This window comes from Aricia agestis, chromosome 5 (genome assembly GCF_905147365.1).
Source record: "Aricia agestis chromosome 5, ilAriAges1.1, whole genome shotgun sequence".
NCBI lineage: Eukaryota > Metazoa > Arthropoda > Insecta > Lepidoptera > Lycaenidae > Aricia > Aricia agestis.
The window spans coordinates 20,376,767-20,387,313 of record NC_056410.1 but is presented as its reverse complement, the minus strand read 5'-3'; the positions used below and the strand labels follow the sequence as shown (position 1 = coordinate 20,387,313).

Sequence of the window (10,547 nt, the reverse complement as noted above, 5' to 3'; positions counted from 1 at the left end):
AACTTTTTTACCTACTCACTAACGGCCGTAAGAGGCAAGAGCTATCTAATGGTGTATAATTTATCTTGTTTGAGACTATATACCAAAATGCCCATCATCCTTTAGATTTAAATCTGAAGAAGGTATAGTGTTTTTACAATTACATTTCGACTGTAATGTTATACTAATAAATAGAGTATTAAGTTCTTTTATAAAAGGGACAGCTAGTTTAGATGTGTCTGTCAAGAAAGTGAAGAAATTAAAAATCCCTTTTTTCTTAGATTGATTTGAAAGGGATGACACTACGATGTTGCCACTTCTTAATTTCTTCAAGTATAGCCCACAAGACATTAATTGTAACTTTTCTGTTATCGCAAGTTGCGTTTGAAAATCCCTAAAAAAAGGTACTTAGGCCTCAAGTAACAAAAACATTATATTATGATATTTTATTGATGGCCGGTTTTCGTTTATGAAAATAGATTTAGTTCTCTTCCCCCGCATTGAGGGCGCTGGTTCCGCTTCAAATAGACACAAAAAATAGCTGAAATTTCAAATTAAAATTATCTTATGGGGGATATTAGATTATCATATATATTGGATCCGAGATCATTGAGTCAATGATATTGGATAATGTAATATAGACATATGATTCATTTCTTCCTTGATCATAGATTTTTGACATTTGCTGAGAGATTGGATCTTGGATTTGATTTGATGGGAAATTGGGGATAGGGATTGGATGGGAAAAAAGAGTTTTTAATTTCTTGTTCGTTAATATGTTTCAAATAATGTAATGTAATTATTTTTCTAATTATATACTTGGATAATCTTGCTGAAATAACAAAAAACAAGCCATATTAAAAATGACGATGTCTTTTGACAAATCGAATTCTCTGAGATCTAGTAACCCTGACGTCAATACCTGTCAGCGTTAGCGCTCTCCATTGGCTATTGAAACCACAAGTGACGTAAAATAGGATCAATGAAATATGATAATGTAATATGCAGATATGATCAAATGATCATATATATTGGATCCTATATATGATCATAGAAATGATCATATATAAATGATAATGTAAACCCCCCTATGTCCAGCGTACTTGTATAATAGAGGTCAGTGGATCATTTACTGTTGTGTGCTACTAGCGCCCTCTGCTCCTACCTTTGCGTAATATTTCATATTTAGAAATTTAAAACTTAAAATTATCAATAATATTTTATTATATATAAGTATAGGTAGGTACTTACCTACCATGTTCATACAAAGAAAGGATATCGTTTGTAAAACTTTTTGTGTAACATAATATAACTATTAATGTTAACATAAGATATTTGGACATTATTAATTGTTATAATGGCCGTGTTCGTCGGCGTATTTTTGGACAAACCTTTTACTGCGCATGTCCAAAAGATGTCATGGCAACGCCATAACAAGTTACTGGTCAAGTCGTAAACAACGTCTTAATTGTTTATACATGATTAAAATAATAAAAGCTAAACATAAATACATAAGCCTAAATTGTCTAACAGCCGTACAAATAATAATTTATTTAACACTATGATAGTGTTTGATTATTTTATTTCGGAAAATATGGATATGGATCACTTGGAAAAATTTAAAAATTTAATTGTTTTGTTTTTATGAAATAAGAGGGCAAACGAGCAAACTGGTCACCTGTCCATCAGGTGACCAGTTTGCTCGTTTGCCCTCTTTAAGCAACTTCCGTCACCCATGGACACTCGTAGCATCGGAAGAGATGCAGGTGCGTTACCGGCCTTTTAAGAGGGAATAGGGTAACAGGGGAGGGTAGGGATGGGAAGGGAAGGGAATAGGGGAAGGTAGGGAAGGGAATAGGGTAGGGGATTGGGCCTCCGGTAAACTCACTCACTCGGTGAAACACAGCGCAAGCGCTGTTTCACGCCGGTTTTCTGTGAGAGCATGGTATTTCTCCGGTCGAGCCGGCCCATTCGTGCCGAAGCATGGCTCTCCCACTGGTTTGTTCATTGCAACGCCACCAACAAATTGCAATTGGGTTAAATGTCAAGTCGTAAACAGTTGTCGTTGCCAGGTTATGACATGATTTGGACATGCGCAATAACTAGGTTTTGCAGCGAATGCGCTAAAAATTAGGCCGATATTTTTTAATAAATGTGTTAACAAGACTCATTTTTGTTGTTTTTTTTATTAAGTACATAAATAATCACGTTTACATGGGCAAACTACCTTTACATTGGACATTATAGGATTGGACACCGGTGTCAGGTGTCAGGACACATTGTATAAATAGCAACAATGTAACCAACTAAAAGGGCCCATTCACGGCAGGCCGCCGTGCAGCATTGAGGTACTATAGCCTTATATCGGTGTATAAGCGTCAAAAGCGTGTAATGTTATGTCCTACTTACTAGGACATAACAAAGGAGTCGGTCGGCATATTTCATGTAATAAAAGTGTTAATACAAGCGTTTTACCTGAAAGTAAAACGTGAATTAAATTACTTACCTAAATTTGAAGCCTAATATATAAATGAGAGAGATGCCACTGTTCCGTCCCTTTCTCGCACGTTACTTCGTCCAATCCCGTCGATTCTCCCCTCTGGAACCCGCCTCTCCACCACCACCGGCAGCAGCAAGATTGCTTGCGCACTAATTGGAAGTAACGCAAAAGCGTTTTCGTCAGTACAAATCCTATTTTCATAAAATCAAATAGACTTTATTTATCAATCATAAGCTTTTATTTGATGATAAGGGTGAAATACGATTTCCTAGGCCAAATTCTACTAGAAATATGCATTTGTTCTTCGATCACTAATATACAAGATACACAGTCCCATACAAAACCTCTCGAAAATCTGTCGCCGAGTAAAAAAATTTAAAAAAGTATACATTGATCTAAAATCAACCTTAATAATAGTTATTAAAGATCTTTTTATAAAACAATGGACAATGTGTAATGTAATATTATTATTAAAGTTTAAATTATTACAATGCCAAAAAAGCACTTCAATTTTACGGCCGCACTTCGCCGCTGGAACAGGGTGAAGTGAAGTATGAGTGGAGTCGAACTGTTCAACATTTTTTTGTTGATTGTAATAATTTTAATAGTCCATTTTTTAATTTTTCCAAAGTTTAATGTACTTATAAAGTGTGGAGTAATTATTTTTACTTGTAATCTTACGTTATTCTAATATGTTTAATTTTATAGTTAACTAAAATATACGTATATATGTCGCAGGGAAAAGAAGATATCAGGGATATCCCGAAATCCGTAGGGATATCACGAAATCGCGGTAGATACCGAATATTCTTGTTTCTTACGTCTTCTTACTAAACAAATCTAGTGATATGTCATTTCACTAAACTAAATCTAGTGAAATGTCAGAAAAGCGGATACCGCCGAATAAAAATCGAGCTACGCATTTCTCTCGCTCGCTCTAATACCCTATCACTATCTTATGGGGGCGACTAACCCTGAATTGACGATTTTATAATTCATTTCTATACTTGAAAATAAGCCCCGAATCGTTTCATTTTGTAGACATAGATACTAAATTATATTTCCGAGAATCAGACCTAGCAAAAACACGATATCTTAAAATTTTCTCGATCACAAAGATGCATCTAATTTTCACGAATTTTTCATATATTGCCATAACCGTGCATTAAACTAAGTTAATATTTTAACACATTGTATAAAATTCTATCATTGAGGAACTGACCCAACGGATTTTTTAATGTTACATATTTATCGAGTTATTAGGAAAAAAATAATTTTCTTTTTATTTAAATGAATCCGCGTCGTCCTTTTTCACCTGGCATATGAAAGACGGGCGTGAGCGTGAAGAGAGAAGGACGATTTTTTGCGTTAGTCGCCCTCTTCACGCGAATGGGGCATTATCAGCGTGAAGGGATCTTATTATCGGTATTGATTTATTAATATCACCTTAATATACATTTAACAGGCTATCGAACCATGCAAGTAACATGCGCGTAAGTCTGGAAAATATTAAAAAATGTTGAAACTCGAGAGTCGTAGAAGGTGATATTTAGAAAATCGCATTCAAACTTAACGTACACGTAATAATTTAACGACTAAAATCACTCGAGCCGCGCCAGCTCGAGCGACGCATTTGTTTTACTCCCACTAGTGCCCGTGTGGGTATTAGAGCAAGCGAGAGAAATGCGTAGCTCGATTTTTATTCGACGGTATCCGCTTTTCTGACATTTCACTAGATTTAGTTTAGTGAAATGACATATCACTAGATTTGTTTAGTAAGAAGACGTAAGAAACAAGAATATTCGGTATCTACCGCGATTTCGTGATATCCCCAGGGATTTCGGGATATCCCTGATATCTTCTTTTCCCTGCGACATATACATTGAATATAAATGCTTAGAACATACAACGCTCGCTAAAGTCGGCTTGAAAAATTGTTCGCATCTTTGCCGTGCTATGATATAAATCTCCACATCTAACATCTCGAGGAAACCTAAAAAAATATATTCCTCAATAAAATAAATAATAATTAATAGCGACTCCACCAAATGGAACAGAAACACAATGTATAACCCGAACGTTTCAAGTGGGCATGATGAACTACGATAAGTACCTTTAGTATGAGTATTCGCAATTGAGATGATACCTCGTGTTGATTTATTTACAACATAATTTTAAAACTGTTTTTTGTTGATTTCTTAACGAAATACCAATATTTTAATACAATTGTATTAATATTAGGATAAAATTAATACTTACCGGAAATATGAAATTCCATCCTATTTTTGCGTTTTAAACATGTTTCCCAGCGGAGCTTTCGAGCACTTCTAAATCGAAAGTCCACCAGAATGTTGCGTTTGGTGCTCTTTTAGTGAGGTCGTTTTTTGCCGCGGACTGTGTATCTTGTATATTAGTGATCGAAGCATTTGTTCAATGAAATTGAATATAGGTCAAGTAGCCTATTTAACCATAACGGCCGGTTTACGTATTACGGAGTTTTCACACGAGACACGACACAACTACTAAATTGCTACAAAATTTTGTGTTTACATGCAATTAATAACTTAAAATTAAGTTAAAAAGTTGTTACCTCGATAAGCAATTTATACGTGTAAACCAGCCATTACTTCTTAAAAATATGTCATCTATTGTTGGGGTCCTAAGCTGATAGCTAAGCTTATTATAAAACGTAGTCATAACAAAATATTATTTATGTATAGTATAAAAACCTGCTAATACCTCGCTACGCCCATGTTAAATGTTAATTATTACCATATTATAATACTAGGTATGATGTAAATGTAATATGGCGGCGTAATGCTCGCCAGAAAACCGCTATGCAGTTTGGAAGGCTGTTAAATTATGATTAATTATTTATTTAACAATTTTTCAATAAAGAATTTATTTATATATTATCTGTAGACAAAAAACGTGACGACATAGCGGATTGTCGTCTCAAAATCGTGTGTCGTGCGGTGCCGTGTGAAAACGGTACATAGAAATGTATGGCGCCCGGAGTCGTCACCGCATTTTGTCGTGTCGTGTCGTGTCTCGTGTGAAAACGCTCTTAGAGTTCGACAAGGCTGTTTATGAACGTGGCGAGAAAAGGAACTAACGCTTCTATCATACAAAAACGTCATTTTTGGCAGTTCTTCTTTACCAGCAGCGCACATTGACTGATATTGACACATTCAATTAAAGCCTTGTCGAACTGTATTATGCAATGATCGGTCAAGCAGACTATGCAGGCTCTTCCCGAAGTATCGGGAAGAGGATGATAACAATTTATTACAGTAGCAATACTAGTTTATACTCTATGGTCAAAAGTCAAAACATTGTTTTTTAATGGTAGCAACACTCGAATTAACGACATTTCTAGCGCGTGCGGAATGACGCGCCGGTGAATTTATATTTTTATAAAATTGACGTAATTTTTCTGTGCACACGCTGTGTTGAGGTAAAATAGTGCAGTAAACAAAAATATTAACTTTTAGTTAGTGAAAATTGTGGCAGGTCAGTAATCGAGTTTATCGTTTTGCAGGTTCATAATGGCCGATCGAGTCGATTCAATGTCGGACGCGGAGCTACGCACAAAACTTGCGGAGCACGGCTTCCCGATCATGCCGGTCACCGCTTCGACTAGAAAGCTGCTAGTGAAAAAGTTAAAAATGGTCCTCGATAGCAAAAAGCCTCGCAACAGCGTCGACAGTAAGGTCGAAAATAGACGATCCCTTGCGAGGTATTCGAGCGGCGAGGAGTCGGACTTGGATACGACGGCCGCCAAAGAGAAACGCAACCGTCGGGCGACGACGGGCGGGGCGATGCTGCCACCGGTGACCACGAAAGCGCGGCGAGCACCCGCCAGGCGAGACTCGCCCAAACGGGACGACAAGGGCTCGGAGTCCGAGGAGGAAAAGCCGCCGGTCCGAACGCACGAGGAGGTGGAGACGGTGACGACGCGGCGCGTCACGCGCACTTTCGCCGCCGACCAGGACGACTACGAGACTGGCTCCGACAGCGACGTCGACAGCAACAAGAAGACTTCCAGCCCTTTCCGCAGCAGCTCCCGGTCCAGCGAGCACAACATATCGAGCACGCTGCCGGCCAACGACGTCGCCTCGCCCCCTAAATCCTCGTTGTTCTCGCGGCCCTCCATATCTACTACAAACTACTCCACTTTGACGTCATCTGATCATCTCAATTCTATAAGGTCGAGGCTGGGCCTGACCTCCTCCCTGGCCGATCGCCCGTCCTCCAGTAGCTACACGTCGAGCTTTGCATCCAACGCTTATCAGCCTTCGACCTCTGTCGATGAAGTAGAATCTCCGTACTTGAGTAACTTCACGAGACGCCTGTCGGCTCTCAAGGCGGAACCCCAGAAGCCTAGCACGTTCCTGGACCGTGACAACTCCAACGGTAGCACTGTTCTGCCCCGCAGATCTTACGCCTCCGGCATATCTAGATCCGACGCTGTCGATTACAAAGCTTCTAGTGACAAAAACTTTTTGAAGAACAATCTCGTCTCTCTGGCCCTCGTAGCGCTGGTTGCTCTTTTTTTTTTTTGCTTGTTCTTTATGTATATAGTTAAGAAAAACGATATCACATCTGTGGTGGACGACCAGAACAGTGTAATACCTATATGTCAATTAAATATACCAGGAAATAGGGCGGGGATCAACTGTGTGCCTCGAGATCAGGTCAGCTTCGCTAAGGATTTACTTAAGGCCATACATCCGGAGTTGACCAGCCGAGCCGCTTCTTACAAGTGCGGGAAACCAGGGGCTCTGCCTTACTTAACTGACAAAGAGATTATGGATTTGGCCAGTATGAGGACTGACAAGGGAGATGTGGCTCAGTACAGAACAGACCTTCACAACCTCCAAGTGCTGCTCGTGCATAATCCCAGATGGGGTATCAATGTTGTTCAGCTGAAAAATATATACACCAATGAGGTTGACTACTCTCCAATCACTACAACTGACATGGTCCTGCAACAGCGAGCAAAGGGTACCGTCGCCTTGGCTCTCTCTGATCCGGCTACACCCATTTCTTGCTTATTTATAAACACCCTGTACTCTGCTGGCTCCACGATAATCTTGATTGCTGTTCTGACATTAGTCCTCCTAGGTTTGCAAAGATTTTACAAGTACACTGTAAACTATCAAAAAAAGAAAAATGAAGAAATTTATTCTATGGTGGAGCAAATCATCGATGTGATATCACAGGAAACAGAGGAGAGTGGTGAACCTTACATATCTGTAGACCACGTCCGCGACACTCTCATATCTCCCCAGAATAGAGAGAAGATGGCGTCCACCTGGGATGCCGCCGTTAAATTTATCCAAAAAAATGAGAGCAGAGTTCGAATGGAGGTGCAGTCGGTGGACGGAGAGGACTGTAGAGTATGGAGGTGGGTAGCTTCTCACAGCAGCCCCAAAAGAAGCACCTCGTGGCAAGGTCAGGCTTTTGAAACTCAGGAGGGTTCAGTGAACAACCTGACTATATCTCCGACTCCTTGCCTCAAAATCCGTCACATGTTTGATAAGAACGATGCCAACCCTAACCTGAGGAATGTTATCCAAGATGTTATCCTCGAGAAGTGTGACCAGTGCAACATCCTCCACATCGACATTGAGAAGACATCCTGCTGTGTTTATGTGAAGTGTGCATCCCCTGCTGATGCTGGTATTGTGTACAAGAGTTTGCATGGCTGGTGGTATGAGGGTCGGCTGATCACTGTAAAGTACCTGCGTTTGGAGCGCTACATGCAGAGGTTTCCCTACTCTCCGTCTTCTGGGCCCTACCTTAAACCGCGGCAAAGATCTACTTGGGAGGAATGAAATGTAATGCTATAACAATGCTACAGACATTGTAAAGCACACTTGATATTACTAGCAAAGTTTTATTATTTATTGTGACACACCAAAATTACAATTAACCTTGCTTTCATGGACAGGGCGTAATACTATTCTTAGCCAACTAATAAAGATTATAAAGTAGGATTTCTAATTTTGTTATTTCATAAAATACTGCATGTAGTGAGTCACTATGTCTTTGTAAATATTTGACATCACAATTCACAATGTAATTTCATGATTTGTATAAAAAAATGTTAATTTTGTATTTCTGGACAAATTTTTCAGGCGAGTCAATGTTTTGGGATAAATTGTTATTTAGAGTAAGCGATAGGTTAAGTTTTATTGTTGTAATACATTTTTCACCCATTGTTTGATACAATGGCTTATTTGATAGCAGTTTATAATTTTAGTTTGACATTCATTTTAGTAGGTATTCTCACTAACTTTCATTTTATTGAATTAATTTTATGGATTGATTTTTACTTTAATAAATAAATTTCTTTAAAAATGTTTGGTTTTATTTTAGAAAAATAAGGTACTACTTAGGCTAATACAGTATGTCTCTCATGATGAAGTTAATCGCTAAATAGAAACACAAAATATCACCTGTAACATTTTTATTCAACACACTTGATAAAATATCGACATCTTTTATATCTTAATATATATATTTCTTGTGTGCGTGTGTATGTGACTGAACTCCTCCTAAACGACTGGACCAATTTTGATGAAATTTTTTGTGTGTGTTTGTGGAGATTCGAGAATGGTTTAGATTTACAGTTTGGTCTACTGGAAAATGTTTTTTCAATTAATTTCTTATTTATAAGGAGTTGTTGATTTTGGAATGTTTTACATTAGATCCGGCGGACGGCGCTATCATCGCATTCAATATTATTCTATTTCAATTTTAGTTTGTCCTGACAGATGGTGCTACGATTAATTTGAAAAAAATTTTGTTATTCAATTCATGTGCTGATTAAAATATTAAATAAATAACACATAGGCTACAATTTTAACCGACTTTCAAAATGGGGGAGGTGTTATGTTCGTTTTCTTATATTCAACGATTACTCCGCCGTTTGTTAACCGATTTTCAAAATTTTTCTTTTGGTATATAGGGTATCATCCCAATTTGGTATTATATTCAGAAAAGTGGTGATCTGATGAAGGATCCATAAGTAATCGAGGGAACTCCTCAAAACTTATAGGGAAACATATGGTGACTTCGGTTTCGTGAGAAGTATTCTAAGCATATGCTACCAACAAGTAAGATTTTGCACCGAGATATACCTGGTATACCGTGGTTCGGAAGGTGCTGAGAGAATTCCTGATTCTTTATAGATACAAGTTTGGGAGTTTCGGCGTTGTTTTAAGAACAGAAAGCATATGCTACTATGCAAATTACATTCTTCATCATCATCATCATCATCATCACTACCATATTATACCATTTCATAGTCTTTTAGATCGAGACTCGAGTTTGTCAAGCGATAATTAAAAAAAATCTATATCTACCTAATATTATAAACCTGAAGAGTATGTTTGCTTGAACGCGTCAATCTCAGAAACTACAGGTCCGATTTAAAAACTTATCTCAGTGTTAGATAGATCATTTATCGAGTAAGACTCATCATTTATCGAGAAGGTTATATTATATTATTACTCTAAGACTAATACGACAGAAGAAACTCAGGAAAATGTGGGAAAAACGGGGGAAATATTTTTTATGGGAAAATGTACCTACGGATTCTGTAAAATTTCTAATTTACGCGGGCGAAGCCGCGCGGGACATCTAGTAGGTATATAAATATTCATATAATCTGCAGATCCAGTTTTTTTTCCACTTAAAATAATATTTGTTTCCTAGCTAGAAAATGAAAACGCAAAGAAAATGCAGTTATTATTGCGCCATTCATGAGTAATATTATAATTTTAACAATCTTTGTATTTGTGGTGCAACTACATAAAGACTGTACAGTGAATAAATCTCTGAAGTCTGAACGAACACATACACATTACACTACATTATTATTCTTTGGTGTATACTTGAATAAACTATTAATTGATTACTATTAATATACTTTTTGAACTTACAAATAGCAACATGCAAATATGCATGTTGCAATAATAACATAATGAGATTACAAATAACAAAGTTATATTTAAAAGTGCCTAGCTGTTAAAAACTAGACGATATAATATTATGGCAA

General features: G+C 37.6%; 1 protein-coding gene across 1 annotated transcript; it reads left to right on the top strand.

Moving 5' to 3' along the window:
- The first annotated feature begins 5,842 nt into the window (after positions 1-5,842).
- On the top strand, positions 5,843-8,497 carry LOC121727235 (inner nuclear membrane protein Man1-like). Its single transcript, XM_042114952.1, has 2 exons — positions 5,843-5,936; positions 6,021-8,497. Exon 2 carries the CDS (start codon positions 6,028-6,030, stop codon positions 8,317-8,319), a length of 2,292 nt encoding a protein of 763 aa, XP_041970886.1. The 5' UTR covers positions 5,843-5,936; positions 6,021-6,027; the 3' UTR covers positions 8,320-8,497.
- Positions 8,498-10,547: the final 2,050 nt, after the last annotated feature.